Source organism: Nuphar pumila, chromosome 14 (assembly GCF_984573655.1).
Source record: "Nuphar pumila chromosome 14, dmNupPumi1.hap1.1, whole genome shotgun sequence".
Lineage (NCBI taxonomy): Eukaryota > Viridiplantae > Streptophyta > Magnoliopsida > Nymphaeales > Nymphaeaceae > Nuphar > Nuphar pumila.
Genome location: NC_143262.1, coordinates 74840435 through 74865824, shown reverse-complemented (window position 1 = coordinate 74865824; position 25390 = coordinate 74840435). Strand labels below are relative to the sequence as shown.

Sequence of the window (25390 nt, the reverse complement as noted above, 5' to 3'; positions counted from 1 at the left end):
TTCTGTACAGAAGACCATCGCCAATAGTTCCCTTCAAATATTGAAGAATGCGTTTAACAACTTCCATATGTTCAATATGTGGTTCATGCATGAACTGAGATACCTGATTCACCGAATAGACAATGTTAGGTCGAGTGAAGGTAAGATACTGAAGCATTCTGACTACCCTGCGATATCATGTAGGGTCCTCATACAAATCTCCATCTTGGGAACTTAATTTCTGATGAAGTACACTGGGTGTGCTTAGAGGCTTGCAATCTGTCATACCTGCCTTGCTAAGAATATCAACAATATACTTATGTTGAGTAAGTGTCATACCTTCAGGAGTCCTATCAACTTCTACTCCAAGAAAGTATCGCAGTTTACCAAGATCTTTCATCTTAAATCTATGGTTCAAAAGTTCTTTGACCTGTTCAATATGTTCATTAGAGTTACCTATAATGATAATGTCATCAACATATATCAATAACAGGGTAACTATATCTTTGCATTTGAATATGAAAAGGGAATGGTCAAGAAGAGACCGACTAAAACCATATTTTTCTACTTCAAGAGAGAAACTATCAAACCAAGATCGAGATGCCTGTTTCAGACCATATATAGCTCTCTTTAATTTGCACACGTATTCTTTGGAGTTCTCTTCATCATACCCAGTGGGTTGCTCCATATATACTTCCTCCTTCAGAGTTCCATGGAGAAAAGCATTTTTTACATCCAGTTGACTGAGAGTCCATTGGTGATCAATAGCCAATGACAATATTATGCGGATAGTGCCCATTTTCATGACTAGACTGAAGGTCTCATCATAGTCTTGTCCTGGCTCCTGTGTGAAGCCTTTGGCAACCAGTCGAGCCTTATATTGCTCGATAGTACCATTCGGCTTATAATTTATCTTATACACCCACTTTGAACCAACCACATTTCGATTGTGTGGTCTGGGAACTATATCCCAAGTGCCACACTCATGAAGAGCTTCCATTTATTCGTTCATAGCTTCAATCCATCTTTTAGAATTTACTGCTTGATAAAACGTGGTGGGTTGATCTTCTTTGCCCAAAGCGGTTAAGAAAAGTTGAAGATCCATTGTGAAATTCTCATAACTAAGCCACCTATCAATAGTATGCCGAGGCCGGGTAGACCTTTTGTGTACAGGTGATTGAATGGAAGCAGAAGGAGAATTCAATTCCTGATTAGGGTTGGGGAAAATCTCCTTCTCATGTCGAGAGTAAACAATGCCTTTATACCTTTCGGGAGCCAATGATGATTCAGAGATCACACTTTCCTGAGTTCTTTGCACACCAGTAGACACATTTTCCTTATCTGTTTGATTATAGTATGTAGAGCAGACACCGTCAATACTAGAAAAGAGATCTAAGTTCAGCCAAGGGTGGTAAGTTTCAATTTCAGGAGGAGTGTCAACATTATGACCAAAATTTGGTTCATCAAACACAACATTTCTGGATATCTTGATGAGTTTGCTCACGGGATCATAACATCTATATCCTTTGTAATCATCAGCATATCCCACAAATCTGCACTGTAAGGATTTATCCTGAAACTTGTGTCACATTGAACTGTCAACATGAACATAACATACACACCCAAATACACGCAAATCGTGATAATTTGGATGCACACCATGCAAAGAAAAATGGGGTGATTTGTTTTTCAAGATATTCATGGGTAATCGATTTATGATATAGACTGATGTATGAAAGGCCTCTGCCCACAAGGTAACTGGAAGATTACTATCATGCATTATGCTTATTGCACTTTCGAAAATATGGCGATGCTTCCGTTCAGCAATCCCATTCTGTTGAGGTGCATGAGGGCAAGACACCTGCCTACTTATTCCATTTGTCTGGAAGAAATTAATAAAGTTATTTGAAGAGAACTCACCCCCTCCATCACATTGGAAACACGTAATATTCTCAGAGAATTTATTTTGAACAAAGGTATGAAAATTCTGAAACAATTTGAAGGTTTCAGATTTACTTTTCATGAAGAAGATCCATGCATATCGAGAATAGCTATCAACAAAAATGAGATAATATCTAGTGCCAGACATGGAAGGAACTGAAGCGAGACCCCAAACATCAGAACATATAATTTCAAATGGTCTTGAAGCTCTTTTATTAATGGAATGAAATGGGAGAACATGACTCTTATACTGAAGACCACTGGATCATTTTTTATTATCGACACTTAAATTTAGACTTGACTTGGGAATAAGACTGCTTGAAACAAGCTTATCAATAAAACAACTACTACAATAACCCAAACGACCATGCCAAAGATTCGGCTCAATACATTTAGAAAGATTAAAAACACTCTCATGAGAAGCTGAAGATGATGATGTGAGCTTCAAGATGGAATCAACAGGTTGAACACGAGAGGAAGGATTCTCTTGGAACACGTACATATTCCCTTGCCGTTTTCCTTCTGCGAACATTTCCCTCATGTGAAGGTCCTTAACATGAACAGAAAAAGGGGTAAACTCGACTGAAGCATTAATGTCATCGACAAGTTTAGAGACTGCAACAATATTTTTCTTGATATTAAGAGCATGAATGACATTTGAAAGAGCAAGAGAAGAGTTGGACATAGGAATTACAAAATTTTCAACATGCGAAATATGGTGATGAGACCCATCTCCAGTGACAATACTATTTCTACCAACATAAGGAGCAAGATTTAGGAGCTTACCAGCATCACCAGTAACATGGGTGACTGCACTAGAATCAACATACCAAGTACCGTGATCATTCTGTTTGATGTTCAATTCAGCCAAGGCAAATAACAACAACTCCTTGACTTCCCCAGTATTCTTCAATGTATTTGTTCGCTTTCTTGTCTCCAATTGTTTCCCTCGATTTTGCGGGTTATACCAGCAATTTGCTTTGATGTGCTCCCTTTTATTGTAGAGAAAGCAGGTAGGTATCGTCCTTTGCCTTTGCAGATTAGGAGACATACTGGGAGTAGGTAAAATTCCACGGGCTCCTTGTTTATTCTTCTCTTGACCTCCCCTTTCTCGAGATTCACACCTGCCACGTCCTCGATCATAAGTAACACCTATGGCAAGGACCTCATGTGCTCTAATGGGATTGTGAATACCTTCGGAGAATCCCTTCAAGGTCATCTCATATTGTAAGAGCTTAGCACGAAGGTCTTCAAAAGTAGGTAAGTCTGGCAAACAGAGCAAAGAAGTAACCATCATGTGATAATCGGGTCCCATCCCACTCAAAGTCTGTTGCACTATATCTTTGTTACTGATCGCGTAACCCACGATGGCCAACTGATCTGTGATAGTCTTCATTTTGTTTAAGTACTCCATGACCGTCATGGAGTCCTTCCTCAACATTTGAAACTCTTTTTTTAAAAATAAAATTCTAGCCTGAGAAACTTAAGAATATGTCTGAACAAGACGATGCCATAACTGCATAGCTGAGCAGTCATCTGGGATTGCCACAAGCACCTCCTGTGACAGAGTGGAAGTGATGTAGGCAACCAAAGCCTGATCTCGCTTCATCCAGGATACATACTCTGGATTTCTAACAAATGTAATTGAAGTTTCACCCTCCCCATTCTTGCCTTCTTGTGATAAGAACTCTAGAGGGACATGAACATAGCCATTGAGATGTCCAGAAAGATCATGACTCCTTATGAATGAGATGATTTGTCTCTTCTAGGTTAAAAAGTTGGAATTGTTCAATTTCTCTGACACAAGCTGACTGAGAAAGTTGGAAGATAGGCCAGAGTGCGAAGAAGGGAATGAGTCCATAGTCAATGGATGAAAAACAAGAAGGATTAAGAGACCGGAAAGAGAAATCACTTTTAGAGCAAACAAAGTAAACTTAGAACTCGACTGTTTTTTTTTTTAACCTGCAGGCCCGAGACAGAAAACAGAATATGCAGTAAGAAAGAAAAGAAACTACTCTAAAGGAAATATGGATCAATCAGTAAGAAGGCATGTTAATATGAAAATAACGTGTTTTATTTAATCGTATTTTCTTTCTAAAAGGGAAAATTCTTTAGTTGAGAGGTAGACAATGATATTAATTAATCAAGGAAGTACAGCGAACGTACAAAAGTAGACAGGTCAGATTCAGTTCTGACGTTAATTATAAGGAAAGATAAGGAACGAGTTTGACGTGATTTCAAACTTTGAAATCACGCAAACATGAATACAGATTTGTGGGGTTAGAAAAGATTATTTTATGGGTGAAATCAGAAAAGAATATGTTGTATGAAGAAAGGAATAGAGAAAGAGGAAACAAACAGGATAAGAAGAAATCGTTGGATTGGGAAGAAAGGAGGAGGCTATGGGAACCAAGAGAAAAATACCTTAGAGAATAGCAAGGAGGCTGGACACGATCTTCAAGGGATTTGTTGGTCTGATACCATGTTAGAAATGGTATCCCACCTTCAACACAAGAGAAAGAGAAGTGGAGAGGGATAGAGATATCAGTGGCTGCAGAAAACCCACTCAATTAGGGTCTGCTATTTTCTCTATTAGATATATACACGTACACTTTTATTAGGGTACAAAAACACCCTTTACACAAAGTATGGAATTTACAATATGCCATTAATGAGCATGTGTTTAAATACTACTAAAACAGATTGGGTCTGGATCTTGAGATCCAGACCCAGTCGTGATAATCTTTTTAGGAAGCAATATCGAGCGAGGGAGGCTGCAAAAGAAAGCGCAAGATCCAATGTTGAGCAGCTGGTCTTTACTGTCATACATCAAGAAAGCGAGAGGGCTCTCCTATTTGAGCCTTCCAAGTTCTATATACCCAAAGCCCCCTTTCCTGAGGTGTTAGAGAAACCGAAGTCATTCGGCAAGTAGGGGGTGAAGATGCAGGAGATGCTTGAGATATTCAAGCACGTTCAGGTAAACCTCCCCCTGCTTGATGCTATCCAATAGGTTCCTGCATATGCAAAGTTCTTGAATGAGCTTTATACGCAGAAACGGAAGTTGCGGTCCAATGTGCCGAAGAAGATTTATCTGACTGAGCAGGTGAGTACAGTGCTCCCGCATCAAACCAAAGCTTAAGGACCCAGGGGCTCCTATTATCTCTTGCGTCATAAGAGACATTACAGTTGAGAGTGCTTTGCTCGACCTTGGGGCAACTGTGAACATCTTGCCGGGTTTCTTTTATAACGCATTTGAATTAAAGGAGATAAAGTCGACGTCGATGACCCTACAGCTGGCCGATCGCTCTATCAAGGTCCCGCGAGGGATTCTTGAGGACGTGTTAATTAAGACATTCCAAGATAGCTTCTCATTTAAGGCTTAAAGCATATATTACAAGAGTACAATATTGCATGGGCATGAATTGTAATGAACTAGAGAGAGAGCCCACACAAGCCACAAAGGGCACACGCACAAGCCACTAACCTCATACAATCGCAAGTTACTAAAGGCACAAGCACAAGGGCCAAAGAGAGCACACAACAAACACTTAAAAATAAATATTTTATTAGGCTGAAATGCACAAAGAATGCATACATATAAATAGGCACAAGCCATATATATATTGTTTGTAAAAATGTTCACGAGAGACAATCCACATCCAAGCACTAATACTTTATAAAAGATGTGCTCAAATGCACTTAAACAACACTTGAACAAATACACATACAAGCGTAAAATAATCAAACATGCACAAAGGCATGCGATGAATGCATTAACCAAAAAGAAAATGCTTGAGACTCTCAAGCTTATTTTTACAAAGGGGGAGCACCCCTATATATACACATCCACACAAGAGGAGCCAACATGGGGGCTCCCAAAGGAGTCGTTGGGAGCCCCCCAACGGTCACATTTGTGACCGTTGGGGGTATTAAGTGCCGTGTAGCTGGACCCAGTTTGGGTCTGACCCAGACCCAAATTGGGATTGCGCATCTCATTGACGTGCTTACTGGGGCACAGATGTAATATTGCCTTTTGTTGTAGGACAATCATGTCCACGAATGTATTGTCTTGTAACCTAATGTTTATATACACAAAACAGGTCACTATTATGTTTAAGAAAAAAATCGTGCACCTGTGCAACCACACGACTTTGTGTTTTCCCTCTTCTTCTTCTTCTACCTTTCTTTGTCTCTTTCTTTCTTGTTGAAGACGAGATCTGACTCAAACTCAACTTCTATCATGGTATTAGAGCAAGGCTGATTCTAGGGCTCGGTGTTGCTTCAAAAAAGGTACGACCATAGAGGTAATCTGATTCCGGTCAGGAAAGTGTTCTTATTTCTCTCTCTGTTTGATTTCTTCTCTCTTCTGCAACCTATTCTATCATGTTTTCTTCCAAAGGACAATCCCCGATTCTCCTATCGTGTTTTCTTCTAAAGAACGCACCCTTTCTTTCTCATCTCTATCCCTTCTTAAAATTGTTTCTCGTGTTTTCATCCGAAACACGTGTTTTGCTAAGGCTGATTGAAACCCTATTCGTGACTCATTTTGAAGCTTGTAAGTTTTGGGTTCTCCTTTGAAACCCTACGTAACCCATCTTATAATTCATTCCAACTAAAACTCGTGTTTCCTGTCAGCTCATCTCAAAACTCATCGCTGATTCATCTGAAATCACGATTCATCGTGATCTTGGTCCACACTAATCGAACACAACCAAATTTCTTAGCTCATTAATGCTAATCGAACACGGCATGATCTGGTGACTTGATTCAGTAATATTGGATTAATATTTTTGAACTTTTACGTGATCTGATATTTGTAAAAAAAAAAAGGCAGATCCGAATTCCGTCAAAATCACTTTTCTTATGGACTGAATTCTCACAATGTCCCACAATCATTGAATTCCACTTAGAGTATTTTCCATTTTATATTCTCGTGTCTCATAGTCATGGATTCCTCTTCAACCCAATCCGGTTTGTCATCAAACTCCCTTAGCCAACTCGTCTCTGAAAAATTAAATAATTCCAATTTCCTGACTTGGAAGAGACAGATAGTTCCTTTTATCAGGAGCCAAGACCTTTTTGGTCATCTGGATGGATCAATACTTGCCCCACGAGAATTCATCGCAAAGGAGGAACCAGACACACAAGGGACTGCATCTAGCAAGCTTGTTCGCAACTCGGATTATGTCTCTTGGATGAGAAAGGATCAGACATTAATTGCCTACATAACATCTACCCTGTCTCAGGAAGTACTTGTTGCTATTCCCGACGACTGCACAACGATGGAATTGTGGAACAAGTTGACACAGACATACTCTCAGATATCTGAAGCAAGAGTTTTATTTCTCAAGCGTGAATTCCAGCTTCTCAAGAAAGGCAGTCTATCTATCATGGATTACTTGAATAAGATGAAAATTATTACAGATCAACTAGCCATTGGTGGAAGTGAAGTGTCAGACAAGGATAAAGTGCAACAAACACTGAATGGCTTAGGCTCAGATTATCATGTATTAGTGACATCACTGTTATGCTTGCCCACGCTTCCCACATTTGAGGACCTCCGGGCAAAACTTCTACAATATGAAATGTCGCTGAAAGGCATTGTTGAAGATTCTGGTACTCAATCTGACTTCTAAGATGTTTTAGCCACTGGGTTCTCCTTCGGTCGTGGTCGTGGAGGAAATAACTTCAGAGGAGGAAGAGGTCGTGGAGGAAATAACTTCAGAGGAGGAAGAGGTCCAGGTTTGCTTCCCATACCCACTATGTCGTTTATCTCTAATGCGAAGAATCAAAATCAAAGAGTTATCCCAACATGTTACCTGTGCAATAAAAAGGGGCATATTAAGGCAAATTGCTGGTTTAATCCTCAAAATAAAGGCGAATTGCAAAACACTGAGAGTAAGAAGGAAGATAATGCCATCAAGTCTGATGGGGAGGTGAAACAACTTTTGTTAGCAGCATTGTCTGGTTTGCACTTGAAGCAGAATGATCAAGGATCATGGTATGTTGATTCAGGAGCAGCGATCCATGTTATCGACGATGTTGGTAAGCTCTTGAACTCGGTTCCTTACTTTGGTAAAAATAGTATTGTTACTGGAGATGGATCTCACCATCACATTTCTTACATTGGTAATGCAATCATTCGTCTGTCAAATTCATCTCTTGATTTGTCAAATGTTGTTCATGCTCCTAACATAAAAAAGAATATTGTCTTTGTGTCCAAACTTGTTGATGATACACATTCATATGTTGAATTCACTCCCTCTTCTGTGTATGTCAAGGATCTTCAAACGAGCGCGACATTCGCTGAAGGGGAGCGAAAAGGAAATATATACATCTTCAAGGAAGATCCATTTGCACGTACCAGTTCCATCTTGAAGCCCTTATTGAAGTCTAAGTCCTTTCAGTCTGAGTTGTCTAAGTCAGGTCCTGAGTCTGTTTTTAGTCTTTCTAAATGTAATAAGCCAAGTCTTTGGCATGATCGTCTTGGTCATTGCAGTTATTCTTTTCTTGAGAAACTTGTACCAAGCAAATTAATTTCTAAATCAAGTTTAACTCTTGAGGACAGTAATAAAAAGTGTCCCAGTTGTCAGATGCGTAAAAGTCATGTACTCCCTTTTGATTCTATAAATAACAGAGCTTCAAGACCCTTTGAAATTGTCTATTCAGATGTTTGGGGTTCTGCGTGTAACACCCCAATTTTTATAACCCGAAATTGTTGGAAATTTTTTTTTTTTGAAATACATTTAAATCTTTTAGCAGTTAATAGCGGAAAAACACATTGGGCATAAAACTTGGCGTGCTACTTCAGATGAATGCTTGCAAACATATACTTATGGAATTTAAACTTTAACAACTAATTAACTATGCATGAAATAAAATTCAAGTTTCATAATATCCAAAATTAATCACATTTTTCCTTGAATTGAATTAAATTAAAATCAGAGTTCAGAATTCATGAAGCAGAGGAAAGGTAGGCTCAGTCTCCGTCGCAACCTTCCGCCTTCGCACGTAAGTACCTACTCATTACCTGAAAATTTTTAAACCATATAGGGTCAGACATGTCTAAGTAGAGTAATTATGCTAAACTTGTAAGACAGAATAACAAGACAAGGATTTCAATAGAAATTTCATGGTTTAACATTTAATTTAACTTAAACAATCATACAACAAATCATGCATGTTTAGAATTTTCATATTTAACAGAAAGACATAAATTCATACATTCAAGATACAAAATGCATGAACTATTAAAATGCATAACTTACCATATGTAGAAGCTCTTTCAATGCATGCATATTTTCTTATCTTTAGTTATATTTTCTTAATTAGATGATGCATGTGATGCCATATTAATGCACACACCATTTAAGTTATCACTTCTTAGCCCTGCTGATACGACACAGGCAGACATTCTCAGATCAAGACCATGACACAGGACGTGTTTTACATAAGGGGTGGCTTTAGCCTGGCCAGGTCCATTCACTAAGACGGGGTGAGGGACGTTAATACGAGAGAGATTCCCAACACCTTTCAACCCGATGCATCAGTTTTTCCTCATGAGTACAATAACCTCTACGCTGCAGTCTAATGCAGAGGTTTTCCCCCTAAAATCGTGGGAGGGGAGGAGCAACCTTCCGTGCCCGTAACAGAACTTGTCCCACGAAGTTTTGTATCACCTGCTACTCTCCAAGCAAGTATCTTGAGTTTAATGTCACATGATTACTTGATTTCAGTCATACTTTTGATGCAACATCAAACTTAAACCACTTTATGGTCATGAATGCATTCTTATAAAGCATTGGACAAGGACATATAATTAAACTTGTAACAGACATTTGAGCACATGCGTAGCATAAACATCTTATTCATTTTCACACATCATAATGCATATGCATGTACATGACCAATGCAACAAGGAGAATATATATGAACATCCATATCAATGAAACAATCATATCATCACGATATCATGGACATACATGTAGTCAACACATTTTTAGAATTTAAAACATAAACTTGTATTCATTGGACCTTTTGATCCTAAATCTTTCATGTGTAACCTTCCATTTATAATTCATGCCATAATCATATAAGATTGCATAAAATCAGACTTGCATAATCATTCACATAATGCATACTAATTCTATAAAGAAATTAAATAAAAACATATATACTATGCACCCTTTGAGCCTTGATTTATGAATTTGCCATAATTTTTCCAATTTCATAACTCTGTCCGACTGGTACAGAGCTCACAGAAAATTTTTGGCTCCATGAACAGAGCTGAAATTTTTACAGTATATAGGAATTGTTGTCAGCTATCCGTAGCCGCAAACCGTTTGTAAAAACTCTTCCGTATGAGGGAGTTATGCATGTTTTACTACAGACCTATCAGTTTTTGTTTCGACTGTCACAGAGACGTGCTCGGTCCATGAACAAAGCCCAAATTTCTACAGTAGATGCACAATGGAGTTAGCTTTCCAACGCAACAATCCGTTCATCAAAACTCCTCCGGACGAGGGAGAAACGACCATTTTACTGAACGGAGGTCAAGTGGAAAACCTGGAAATTCCGAGATTTGCATTTGGGTGAATCAAACCGAGTCACCCGAATCCCAAGAAAAATTAAAAGAAATAGGGAATACGCATGAAATAAAATTCCGAAAATTCTAAAATATTCACAGTAGATGAAACACTTCATAATCTATCAATCCAAACTAATATTTGCATAAAAATCATGGAATAAATCAAATACAAATATATTTTACGAATCTATTTCTAAGAAACCGATTTTTATAATAAACCCGATTTCAAAAATGGTTTTCTTTAGGGGAAAATGTGTTTTTGCCATGGATCATTAGATCTGAGTCAAACCCACGGTTAGGAGGGTTTGATTATGATCTAAACTCATGAAAAAGCATCAAAATCCATGCCAAGAACTCCGTTCTTGCAAGAAAAGCATAGAAACCCTACCTTTTGTTGAAAAAAATGTATTTCTTGATGGATGAACAGCCCTTTTTGATCGATCCACCAATCATCCCTTTCTTCCAGCAAGATGAGGACCTTAGATCTCCTCACCACACCCCTTGAGGTCTGGATCTTGCACTCAAGAACCAAAAGAAACCCTAAAAGAAGAGAATAGGGAAGGGAAAGAGAGGAGAGAGAGAAGAGGGTTTTTGGGGGAGAGAGAAGCTCTCCTTTTTTTTTCCAGCACAAATGAGGAGGGCAAGGGCTATGGGAGGGTTTTATAACCCTTCTTAAATTAGGTTATGTGCTGGAATTAATTTCAGCCCTTGATCTCATTAATGAAATTCATTTGGAGCCCTTCATCTCCACTTTGACTTTTCAAACTTTAAATAACCTTGAAAATCACTATACCTTTATTTTCAATTTGAATTTGAAGTAAGATGCCACATAGGATGGGATGACCCACCTATGGGCTCCTACTAAACTAATAAAAAATGGATTTTAATGTATACAAAAGAAAACTATTATATTAAACTATTATTGATAAATCATAAAATTCCAATTAAAAACCGTTTTTGTTTTATATAACCACAACTCATGTGAAAATGTAAAGGAATTGAATATAAGTTAATTCCATCTTATTAAGCATATTAATATGTATATTTTTAAAATCTACTTTTGTTAATTTACTTTATTTAAATAATTTTACTTAAAAGAAAAATCAACATTTTCTTTTTAAGTAAGACGTTTTCAATTAGACATCACTTAGAATTTTCTCAGATATCCAAACCATGTAGGGTTTATATTTACTACAATTCAATATAATTAAACCCCTTAATCCTTACGAATATACTCAAACATTAATTTTTTTAAAGAAATTAGGGTTTTATATTGGCACGAAATTCAAGACATTTCACAATGCTATAGAAAAGAACTTAGAAATTTTCGGATATTACACTGCGTCCATATGCTCCTCTTCTGGTAGCAAATACTATCTCATCTTTATTGACAGCTACTCTCGTTATACTTGGATATTCTTTATAAAGCATAAGTCTAAAACCTTTCCCATATTTCGCAACTTTCATGCCTTTGTTCGAAACCATTTTTCTTCCAATATTCTGGATTTTTATTGTGATGGAGGTGGTGAGTATACATCGAAGGAATTTATTGATTTTCTCCAGAGTAATAGAATAAAGCGTAGAGTGTCTTGCCCATATACGCCACAACAAAATGGGGTTGCTGAGAGAAAGCATAGACATATTGTTGAAACGGCCATGAGCATGATGCACGACAATAATCTTCCCATTAGTCTGTGGACAAAAGCATTCCATTTAGCTATCTATATTATAAATCGTCTGCCTATGACAGTTTTGCAAAATAGTTCACCGTTCTTGTCTCTTTTCGGCATCCAACTCGATTATGATTCTCTGTGTGTGTTTGGATGCATTTGTTATGTTCATATTGATGACTCTCTCAGGAATAAATTCCAACCAAAGGCTACTAGGTGCAAATTTGTGGGATATGCAGATGATTATAAAGGTTATCGGTGTTATGACTCTATAACTAAGCGTGTCAAGATTTTCAGGAATGTTGTGTTTGATGAGAATGATCTTGGAGATGTAGCGTTTAATACCTGTCAGAGGATCCCCAGAGAAGAGGTTTATCATCCGTGGATGAATACAGAATTATTTGCAGATGCTTATGGTGATTGCTCACCTCAGTGTACTCAAGAAACACATCCAGCAGACCCAAATGATATTGACTCAGGTCAATCATGCTTACCTCAATCTGGTGATCAGGTCGGTGGAACTTCACACACTGAAGAAGGGGCAAACTCACAATCTCACCTTATTGATAAATTTAAAGGGTATGTGTATGTGCGAAGAGAAAAATGTGCCCCTCCTACTCCTCACATTGGATCAGATACTTGTGTGCCAGCTGGTAACCTGAGGAGTTCGAATAGAGTCAGACATCCTATTGACAGGTGGGTCAGCTACAATATTTTTTCTATGGATCTTCAACTTTTTCTGTCTCAGGTTGATAAGCATGATGAACCCGTAGGGTTTCATCAAGCTGTGAAATCAAACAAATGGATTGAGGCAATGAATGAAGAAGTGAAAGCGCTTCATGAGTGTCAGACATGGGAAATTGTGGCCAGACCTCCTAACAAAAATGTTGTTGATTCCAAGTGGGTTTATAAAATCAAGTACAAACCTGATGGTACCATAGAACGATACAAAGCAAGACTTGTTGCAAAGGGGTTTACACAGGAATATGGCCAGGATTATGATGAGACTTTCAGTCCCATGGTCAAAATGGGGACAATAACAATTATACTGTCTTTATTTGTCAAACATGGATGAACATTAAGTTAGATGTAAAAAATGCATTTCTTCATGGAGACTTGAAGGAAAAAGTTTACATGGAACAACCTCCAGGATATGCTGAGGGAGACCCAAGCACGTGTATGCAGACTAAAAAGAGCCATATATGGTTTGAAGCAGGCCTCACGCTCGTGGTTTGAGAGTTTCTCCTTGGAAATACAGAGGCATGAGTTCTGTAGATCTTTCTTAGACCACTCATTGTTTATATTCAAGGGTAAATGCATAATCACCATGTTGTTAATATACGTTGATGATATTATAGTTATAGGGAATTCAATAAATCACATTGAAGAAATAAAAGGACTATTAAGTCAGAGGTTTAAGATGAAAGATTTGGGAGATTTGCGTTATTTCCTTGGCGTCGAGGTAGACAGGAAGGATGGTTACCTGACCTTGACACAACATAAATACACACTCAATTTATTGAAGAAATTTGGCATGCAAGATTGCAAGCCTTTGTCTTACACCGAGTGTCTTACATCAAAAGCTCGGTTCACAGGATGGAGATTTGTACCCAGATCCTACAAGATATCGAAGTGTAGTCGGTATGCTTCAATATCTTACCTTTACTCGCCCTGACATTGTTTATTCTGTCAATCAAGTGTCGCAGTTCATGCATGAGCCGCGAACAAGGCATATGGATGCAGTCAAGAGAGTGTTGAGGTATTTAAAAGGTACCATTGGAGATGGGTTGGTATATAAGAAAAGTTTGGAAAGAGGAAGCATGCATGATGTTATGATCTACAGTGATGCATACTGGGCAGGAGATCCTGATGAAAGAAGATCGGTTTCCGGATATTGCATCTTTCTTGGGAAAAACCTAGTATCCTGGAGCAGTAGAAAACAAAAGGCAGTAGCTAGATTAAGTACTGAGGCTGAATATCGATCAATGGCGGTTGCAACTGTTGAAGCTACTTGGACAAGGCATTTGTTGAATGAATTGGAGGAACAGATCTCCAAATCTATCTTATTGTGTGATAATCAAAGTGCCATTAAAATATCCTTTAATCCCATTTTCCACAGTAAGACAAAACATATTGAGATAGATCAACATTTCATTTGACAGAAGGTTGAAGATAAAGAGATTGAGCCTCATTTCATTCCTACGGAAGACCAGGTGGCATATTTTTTTACAAAGGGTTTTTGACGCAAAAGAGATTTTGGTTCCTAAAGAACAAGTTGTCCATGGTTCAAGACCATGCACAACTTGAGGGAGGGTATTACGTGATGTGTAGCTGGACCCAGTTTGGGTTTGACCCAGACCCAAACTGGGATTGCGCATCTCATTGACGTGCTTACTGGGGCACGGATGTAATATTGCCTTTTGTTGTAGGACAATCATGTCCACAAATGTATTGTCTTGTAACCTAATGTTTATATACACAAAACAGGTCACGATTATGTTTAAGAAAAAAATCGTGCACCTGTGCAGCCACACGACTTTGTGTTTTCCCTCTTCTTCTTCTTCTACCTTTCTTCTTCTCTTTCTTTGAAGACCAAATCTGACGCAAACTCAACTTCTATCAGGGGGGCCCCAACGATTCTATTGGGAGGCCCCCAATGTGGTTCAAAAAAACAAAAAATAAAAGATAAAAAAATAGTAAAAGAAAAAGTTAAAATAATGACAAGCATAATTCCAAAGGGAATATGCGTAAAAGGGAAAATTACAGAAATACCCTTTCGGGTATTATAATATATATATATATATATATATATATATATATATATATATATATATATATATATACATAGAGGTATGTATACATACATACATGGTATATATGTATATCTAAGTCACAGGGACTCGGCAAAGCAGGTGCCGCACCCGCGTCGACGCGATGCAGGTGCGCGTGTGGCCAACATGACCTTGGGTGCGGTCAACGCACCCAGGGTCATTTTTGTCCATGTTTCGGATGTTAAAAAAATGATGAAAAGGAGGATTAGGGCAATTTTTTTTTTGCCCTAATCATTCCTCTCCTCCCCTCTCTCGCACAGCTCAGCTTGAGCTCTCTCCTCCCGACGCCCCGACGCCACCTCCTAGACTCCTCCTCTCCCTCGTCGCAGGTACGTACCCTCTGGCTCCCTCTCGCTCTCTTCTTGTGTTGGCAATGGAGGGGCCGAGCCCCCCTGCTCCCTCTCGCTCTCTTGTTGGGTCGGTAGGGGAGGGGCTGAGCCCCCCCTGCGCCCTCTCTCTCTCTTGTTGGGTCGGCAGGGGAGGGGCCCCGCTCTCGCTCTCTTGTTGGGTCGGCAGGGGAGGGGTTAAGCCCCACCTGCTCCCTCTGTTTTCGGCAGGGGAGGGGCCGAGCCCCCCACCCTGCTCCCTTTGATTTTAGGGGAGGGGCCAAGCCCCCCCTCTTGCTCTCTTGTTGGGTCGGCAGGGGAGGGGTTGAGCCCCACCCCCTCCCTCTGTTTTCGGTAGGGGAGGGGCCGAGCCCCCCACCCTGCTCCCTTTGATTTTATGGTAGGGGCCGAGCCCCCCCCCTCTCGCTCTCTTGTTGGGTCGGCAGGGGAGGGGCCGAGCCCCTCCCCCCTCTCGCTCTCTTGTTGGGTTGGCAGGGGAGGGGCTGAGCCCCCCCCTGCTCCCTCTATTTTTGGCAGGGGAGGGGCCGAGCCCCCCCTCTCGCTCTCTTGTTGGGTCGACAGGGGCGGGGCTGAGCCCCCCCTGCTCCCTCTGTTTTCAACAGGGAAGGGGGTCGAGCCCCCGTCCCTGCTCCCTCTTATTTCAGGGGAGGGGCTGAGTCCCTCTCTGTTTTTGGTAGGGGAGGGGCAGATCCCCCTCCTTGCTCCTGATTTTATTATATAATATATATATATATTATATTTTATATCAAGATAATGTTTATATAATTGATTTGAAATTTTGAATATATTTTTTTTTATGTTTTCAAGATAAAAATGATGGATAAAGGGAAAGGACTTGCGTCATCCTCATCCCAACATGTGAGTTCTGTTGTTAGTTTTGTTGATAGTTGTAGTGGGATTGATGATGTGGGGCTACTATAGGTACATGTAGATAAACTTGCAAAAACTGGAAAAGAAGGTGGTGAAAACAAGAGATTTCGATGCAAGCTTTGCAAAAGAGATTTTATTGGGTCTTACACAAGAGTGAAGACTCATTTGTTGAAGATACCAGGACATGACATTTCAGGATGCAGAAAAGTTGACGAGGCAATGCGAAGACAGTACAAGAAGAATATGAGAAGAGAAAGACAATGACCGATTCTTGTGCAGTTAGTGTGCCATTTGCAAGCCACCAAGAAGATGCTGAAAAAAAAAGAAAAGTCAATGTAGGAGGTAGAGGAACGATACAAGCAACATTCAATACATATGGAAGAGAAGAATTGGATAGAAAAGTTGGGAGGTATTTTTATTCTAGTTCGCTCCCATTTAATGCGGCTAGAAAGCCTTATTGGAAGGATTTAGTGACATCCTTGGCAAATTGTAATTTGAGTGGCTATGTGCCTCCATGTTCAGAAAAAATATGAACCACACTTCTTGCAGAAGAGAGGGAAAATGTGGAGAGGTTATTGGAGATTTAAAAATATTCATGGGAGAAAAATGGAGTTTCTATTGTGTCTCATGGATGGACAAATATTCAAAGGCGTCCACTGATCAATTTCATTGCTTGTTCGCTTAGTGACCCAATATTCTTGAAAGCAGTTGATGCATCTGGGGAATATAAAAATGCAGAGTATTTGAAGGGGTTGTTTATAGAAGTCATAAAAGAAGTGGGTAATCAGAAAGTGGTACAAATCATTACAAAAAATGCTCCAGTTTGTAAAAGTGCAGCGTTGAGTTTGGAGAATGAGTACTCTCATATTTTTTAGACTCCCTGTGTAGCACACAATTTAAATCTGATCCTAAAGAGCATCTGCAACCCCAAAGAAGAAGAAAATTCACAAGCATATGCTTTATGTTCATGAATTGAAGATTTAGAAAGAAATGTCAAAAGCATTAGGAATTTTGTTGTTAACCATCATCGTGCTAATGCTATATTTAATAGGCATTCTGACTTGAAATTGTTGAAGGTCGCTGAAACACGTTTTGTGTCCATCATTGTGATAGTGAAGAGGATTAAAAGAGTGAAGAATGCTTTGGTTAACATGGTGACTGATAAAAATTGAACATTCTATCGTGCTGATGATGATATCAAGGCTCAAGAAATTAAAAAAATCATTCTTGATGATGAGTTTTGGGACAGAGTGGTATACTTTCTTCAATTTACGCAACCTATTTGGGAATATTAAGAGAAGTTGATAAGGATGAGCTCATGCTTCACAGAGTTTATGAAATATGGGATAATATGATTGAAAAAATACAAGCTATAGTTTTTAAGCATGAAGAAAAAAATTCTGCATTGGATGATTCAAATTTTTTTAATCATATTCATTTAATTTTAGTCATAAGATGGGATAAGAGCAACACTCCTTTGCATTGCATGGCACATTCTCTTAATCCAAAATATTATGCAAATAAGTGGCGGGCTGGTGGTATTGGTCGTGTCCCTCCAAATTTAGACCCAGAGCTATCAAGACATAGAAATATGTGTATGACAAGACTTTTTTCAGAAGCATACTTTTAGGTCAAGTCACAAGAGTTTGGAAAATTTTTATCTTCGAGGTTATATGAACCGGCATTATTCGCGAGAGAAGAGGATAATATAGATCCTATCACATGGTGGTCAACATTTGGATCAGAAACACCTTTTCTCCAACGTCTTGCATTAAGATTGCTATCGCAGCCTGCTAGTTCATCTTGTTGTGAAAGAAATTAGGGCACATATTCTCAAATCCACAACATCAAGAGAACAAACTCACCAGCAAGCGTGCAGATGATTAAGTATATGTTCATTCAAATCTTTGATTACTTTCGCAAACCAATGATGAATACGTGTACTAATTTGCTCTCTTAGTTATTTGATTATTTATTAGTTTTTCATTTAAATATACTTGTATTGTATTTAACATTTTCAAATTGGTTTGTAACACAGACAAGGAACATCTAAATTTTGGGATGTAAACTCAGAAGAGTGTGACTTCAAGGGAAAGCATGATTTCAACATAACAAACATGGATTTAGCTGAGCCCAGTATTCCTTCTAATGATGCATTTGATGATGAAGAAGAAAATTATTAAGATCCATTATTTCATCCGGATATACTTTGGTATGTAATTTAGTTCTTTTCTGCTTTACTTATTGGATTGATATTTAGGTTGATTTATGTAATTGCTTTATTTAGGTTGATATATTGCATGCATAATGAATGATATTATGACAATGTTAACTGTTAAAACTTTAAAATATATATATATATATATATTTTACATTTTTGCCCTGCCGCACCCCTGCACCCAAGGTTTTTTAAGGTGCCGCACCCCCGCACCCGCACCCATGTGACATAGATGTATATGTATCTCTCTCTCTATATATATATATACATGTAATAAAATTTAGAGTTACATTTTAACAATTCTTAAATATATATTTGTGTATGTACATATATCCTTGTAGTATATATACATGTATATTTTTATGTATTTTATTTTTCTTTCTCATGTATTTTCTTTGTTTTTGCATTTTTATCCCCTTTATAGGGGCATTTTTGTCTTTGTTAGCTAGCCGTTAGGCTGGGTCTAACAGCTAGCTAGTTAGCCGTAAGACTAGGCTAACAGCTAACTGGCTAGCCATTGGGACCAGCCCAACGGCTAGTCCTCTTTCTCTTTGTTGTATATATATGGGGTAAAAACCCCTTGTGTTATATATGCTTCTCTTAAGCATTTTGCGTTAATAAAATTATTTATTTTTTTATGTGTTGTTGCACTTTAGTGGCTTGTGCTTGTGATATCTTTGGTGATCTTGTATTTTGCCCATAAGTGGCTTCCTTATTTGTGCACACTTGAAATTGTGTAGCCCTTAGTGGCATCTATTTGTGCACACTCCTAGTGGTTGACCATCGTGGTGCTCATGCCTCTTCTTGGAAAACATGCCAATTGTTCAAGTGACCATCCTTCTTCATTAACTTTCTCTTGTTCGTGATGGAGAAATAATCCTTGTTCATTATGCCCATCAAGTTGAATGGCTCCAACTACTGCACTTGGGCTTCCACTATGGAGAACCATATCTTGTCCAAAGGCCTCATCAAATACATTGAGGATGATTGTCCGAAACCCCAACTCTCATTCACAAAAATTCTCGATGGGAACATAAAGTTCCTCGATGAAGATGAAAAGGTTGCCGTCGCCCTTGAGTTCGGGAAAAGACACATGGAATGGTAGATAGACAATGCTAAAATCTTAGCATAGATCGTGAGAAGTGTGGACGCTTCCATACTTTATAGTGACCCAATTCAAATTCCCAATGAGGCATGAGAGTTCTCTAGAGACATGTATACTACGAAGGACGTGGTTCATTGGTGGAATCTTAAAAACCGAGTTCAATGCACTCCTATTACAAAAACGATATGAGTGGATCCAATCCAAGCATTCAAAAACCAGAAATCAGATCAGAATCTCAAAATTTTTGAAATCTGGTTTGAAAATCATGTCACACAGAATCCATGGAAAATCCACAACAATTTCAAGACTGCACCAAATTCAATGAAGTTTGATTCATAAATCTTCTAACATCAAATCTCACCAAACCCCCAAACCAAGTTGACCAAATCTGGGATGTCCGTTCGTTCTTCCAATGGCTGATGTCACCTCAGCATGAACTCCCATACCTGCAATGAAGCTCTATCTCCCTTCTTTGATCTTCAGACATCCTCTTCTTGCGCCGATTTGTCCCTGATATCATATAGATAATCAGTAAGCCATGAGAGAATGCAAGAAGAAAAAAGCACAAAAGGAGAAAAATGAGTATATCTTCATTAGCTTCAAAGAATAGAAATGATACAACATATAGGGTTCGACCCTTAGAGATACACAAGGGGACAAAAATCATTGACCGTCAGCCTTAGAAGCTTAGTTACAAAAATACCCTTCTAGCATAAATATATTTACAAGAAAAAGAGGGTAGCACACATGAAGGCCTATGCATATTACATTCCTTAACAGTAATTAACCTAGGAAGATGACTTTTTGAAAGCTGTTGTCATTAAGGATTGTGGTAGATGTTTTGCATAATTTATAGAGTTAACAGCCTATACTTGGAAGCTAAACACTTGTTTTTCATGACATGTAGATGGATATTTTTGTTAAATAATGCATATAGTGACATGTTTTTGTCCGTATTGAGCATGTTCATCAAATAATTTGATCATGGTATGTGATGATACATCTTTTAGAATGCCCTATTGAATTAAACAATCAGGATATGGATATAATATAGCATAGCTTAAGCAATAGAGTAGGAACAACACCAAAATAGTTGAGCCTTCCCTATTTGTTATAGGCTATTGCAGAGTGCACCTAAGAAAGTTAACACATACTTTTGATACTTTTCCCATGAAAGTGTGAGTTATTACTGGTTGGATTTTTTATTATGTTATCACTGTATTTTCATTTACTGGTGAGCTTCTTTATTCTTGCTTACCTGCTTACAATTGCATGGATTTATTTGTCAGATTGAAGTGATTTTTGAGGGCAACGCATGCACTGAAATGCGTGATTTAGCCTCAAGTTTGACCAAACGCTTGGCACAGACAGTCCATGAAACTTTTGGTGATTTTGTGGATGCAGTTGAGAAGGATGCTACAAAAGCAGTAGTTCAGGATGGAACCGTGCATCCACTGACTAGTTATGTCATCAATTACGTGAAGTTTCTATTTGAGTAAGCCCACATACTCTCATTTGCTTTATTAGCGGTATGTCTTTGCCATTTTGCACTTTTCATTTTTTCCTAATAATTTATTCAACTATCTTAGAAGTTATTCTAATAGTTCTAAAATTAATTATGGGTGCCATTTGGAACATCTTTGCTATTCTGGCACATCATACTATACTCTTTAATTCAATTTGGGAACCTGGGGCCTCATCAAGCCATGTCACTCTAATGTAATTGCATAAATGATGGAATGCAGCAACACTTTTCTGTGCATATACTAAGGAAGTGTTTTCAGGTCAAAGAAACCAAATCCTTAGAAACACTACATCTGCAAGGATTCTAGTTCTTGTAATTTACTTTCTGCAAATATTTTGAATGCCATGTTTCTTTCATAAGAGGAAAGTGGCATGAATTATCTTTCTAGTACTTGCAAGTGCATCATCAAAAATCATTTATTGATCTTTTATACAATCTTGATATCCAACATGATCAACTTGCAGCACAATGAAAAAAGAATGTTAAATATGCATTAATCTTATAAACAAGATAAATGAAAAAAGACGTTGAAACATAGAATATCAAGATCTAACTTCTAGATTATCAAAGAAAAGAAATAACCAGAATAAAGCAAAGACGTTTAGAAGTGATTGAGTTATAATGCAGCAAGAAAACTGATAAATAAAAAAAGAACTAAGAAAAAAAGATCTTTCAGCCTAAAGCAAAGATGATCAAGATCTTGCATATAAACACCCTAATAAACCTCACTAAAACTTGCAGGCACTATTAAAAGACAAAAATGAAGGGAGGGCTAAGTCAACAACCTTACCTTTTCTCAGCAACTTGTTGTAGTGCAACTGCAATATTGAGATGGAGGAGATAGGAGGGTGAGATGGGAAGATGAGGGGCAAGAGTGGGTTGAATGGGAAGAAGAGAAGATGGAGTAAAATAGATGTGAGGGTGAAAAGATAGATGGGAGAGATGAAACAAGGTAGGATGGGAGGGACAGGAGAAGGTGGAAGGCACTAAGTAAAATAGAAGAAGAGGGCCATGTATGATGGTGAAAGGGGATCCGAGAGAGATGGCAGAGTTTTAGATAGAAGGGAGGAGAGAGAGAGTAACGACCCCAACTCATAACCCTTGAAAATGCGGATTTTTTTTTTAAATCAATTGCAAAAATATTCCCAGGGACCCGGGGCCTTTACAGTTCCACTCATAATTGGATAACTCAACCAACCACAAGGGATCTTACATTTATCATTCATACCATAGCAAGCCAAATTTGATTAATTAAGTAAGAAATGTCTCGAGACAGTTGCATAATAAAAATCATAGTACATAGACAATTAAATGTAAAGAGAAAGTAAAGAAAAACAGAGTCATATTGTCTATCAAACGTGTAGCACTTGTAGCTCTCCCAGAAGCAAATCACTTCACTGATCCCCTGCGGCTGCAAAAACCATAAAAGTAGGGGTGTCAGAAATCCGAGGAATTCTGTGTACGAATCCCTCTAGTGAAACAAATGAACATAAAGAATAAAGATAGTAATTCATGCAATAATTTAGAGAAAATGCATTTATGACAAATTCCTAACTTAAGCAAGCATGTAAATAACATGAAACAATTGCTAAACAAGAGAAAACATCTTATATCAAAAGAAAACAATAACCAAACATTAAAGACATGCTATTACGCGAAAAAAAACATATATCATGCATTCATTCATATATCATAAGTAAATATGCATGATCTAATGCATAACAGAAATATGCATGACTTCAGTGCAATGTGGTTGATTTTTTTGCAGTGGTATTTTTAAAACATAATTTTTCAATAAAAGCTTTGGAAAATCGACAACCAAATATTAAAAACCGACTTTCCACTTTCGTAGCGAGTACGGGTCGAATCCACAGGGAACGGGATAATATTCCAATTAAATCTAAATATTGCACTTAATTAATATTAAAAAAATTTGTCTACAACTACAAGTTACAATTACACTAACTATGAATTAACTAAACTATAAAAAAAATCTAAGCTACGCTGCTCAAGCACTCCTTCAAGTCTGTAAAGGCATTTTTGTCCTTTCATAAGCTATGGCTTTACACCATTAGAATAAGTACGCCTTTCGACCTGCAGTATGCTTGTTAACCTATAAAAAATAAAAATACTAAGTCAGTAAATAAAATTATGACAATTAATTCAAAAATTACACTAGAACTAATTCTAAAAATAACAACTATTACTACTTTGTAATTAAACTAAAACTAAACTAAAATGTGAATTCTAATAAAACTAATTAATTTAATCTAAACTAATTATGCTAAACTCTGAAATCTAACTACAAAATATGTAGGAAACTATGAAAAATTGCAGAAAATTAATCGGTCAGCGAAATGTCGGCTTTGCCTGTGTGATAGTGCATGAATTACGTTGTGACAAGTTTCCGTAAACAGAGTGTTTGAAGGCTCAAACGGAGTCCGAATTGGATGATTTTTGTTTTGTTGGATTCCTGACACGTGCAAGAATCTGCTAGACTTTACGTAACTCAAAATTCATCTGATAGCTCCGAACATAAGCATTTCAAGATTGCTAAATTCTGGAGAATATGTGTCCCAAAATTCGAAAATTTAGAAATCTGGTTTTTGAAAAACGCTTTAAAACCCAACCAAATCAACTCTGAATGAGTTGAAATTTGGTTTCCAGACAATAGACACGTGAATAAAGAGAATAGAATAATTTTTCAGAAAAATCTTGAAAAATTGCACATAAAATGACATCTGCAATTAACTATAAAATCGGTTTCCAAAGTTCAATTCAATTCAATTAAAGGCATTATGATTCATGCATTATTACATTAAGCTTAGGCAATAACAGACCATTCACACCTAGTGAATAAAATTAATTATGCTAAAGAATTAATTTAAAACAAGAAACCTAAATTATCTAACAAAAATATGAATTAATTCTAATGCAATGAGTCACTACATGCAAGTATTATACAATGAGTATTAATCAATCTCAAAATTAATGAAACATTAACCACACTGTAAGGTATGAATTATAACACTCACATATACAAAGAACTTATCTAGAAGTATACTAAAACAAAAGAAAGATAATTGACTACTATCTCCCATGAACCGTCCCCTAAGTGTAAAACCCACGTTAAAAAAAAAAAAAATTTATCGGACCCGGGTCGGGTCGGGACCCGACCCAGGCTCGTTCTCGTTGGGATTTTAAAACCTGACGCAAGGTGAGGGCAAAACTCTCCCCTGTGCGCCGCACCTCACCCGCGCCACTCCACCCTCCTTGGCAGGATAAGGAAACCCCTTGAGGGTTTCCCCGATTGTCGCCTCCCCCGAGTCTTTAAGAGAAGGGCAGGAGGGGAGGGGAGGCACACCTCCCTTCTCTTCTCCTCCTCCTCTCCTCCCGATGCTGCTGCCTCTCCCAAATCGCCGCCACCGACGACCTCGCAAGGGAGACGACGGCGCCCCTTTCCAAGTACGCCCTCTATCTCCTCGGCCTTCTCCTCCCCCGCCTTCTGATCCTCTTCCCGCTCCCTCTGCATCTATCAGAGGCCCGACAGGTGGCCTATGGGGCCCTGTCTCTTTAAGTTGCCGGAGAGCCGACAGGGGGCCAGTCACCCCTGCGGCACCCTCCTCCTCTTTTTTTTTCTCTCCTGGAGGGCTTGCCGAGAGGCCGACAGACGGCATACCGCCTGTGTCGTGCCCTCCTATTTCCCTCTATGCCTACCTGAAGGGTGGCAGGGGACCGACACCCCCCTGTCGCACCTTCCCCCTTGTTTCGCCACTGTTCCGTCAGGCAGGGGCCGGACCCCCCTGCCATTATTTCGTTTCGTCAGGCAGGGGCCGAGGCCTCTGCCAGTTTTTGTTTTGTCTGGCAGGGACTGAAGCCCCTGCCATTCATTGTTTTGAAGGGGCCGAGGCCCCTGTCGTCCAGTATTGTCAGGCAGGGACCCAAGTCCCTGCCATTTGTTGTTTTCGTGAGGTAGGGGCCGAGGCCCCCGCCATTGGCTGTTTTGTCAGGCAGGGGCCAAGGCCCCTGCCATTTATTTATTTCGTTAGGCAGGGGCCGAGACCCCTGCCGTTTGATGTTTTGGCAGGCAGGGGCCGAGACCCCTGCCGTTTGATGTTCTGGCAGGCAAGGGCCGAGACCCCTGCCGTTTGTTGTTTTGGCAGGCAGGGGCCGAGACCCCTGTCGTTCGTTGTTTTGGCCGGCAGGGGCCTCGCCATTTATTGCTTTGTCAGGCGGGGGCTGAGGCCCCTGCCATCCGCTGTCCTGTCAGACAGGGGCCGAGGCCCCTGTCATTCGTTGTTTGGTCAGTCAAGGGCC

General features: G+C 38.8%; 1 protein-coding gene across 1 annotated transcript in view; it reads left to right on the top strand.

Moving 5' to 3' along the window:
- The window catches only part of LOC149816990 (exocyst complex component EXO70A1-like), a 159823-nt gene that overhangs the window by 69845 nt on the left and 64588 nt on the right, over nucleotides 1–25390 (top strand). The window contains exon 7 of the mRNA XM_089987308.1: nucleotides 20838–21043. Within this exon, the coding sequence (XP_089843434.1) occupies nucleotides 20838–21043 (206 nt within the window). The remainder of the gene's footprint in view (nucleotides 1–20837; nucleotides 21044–25390) is intronic.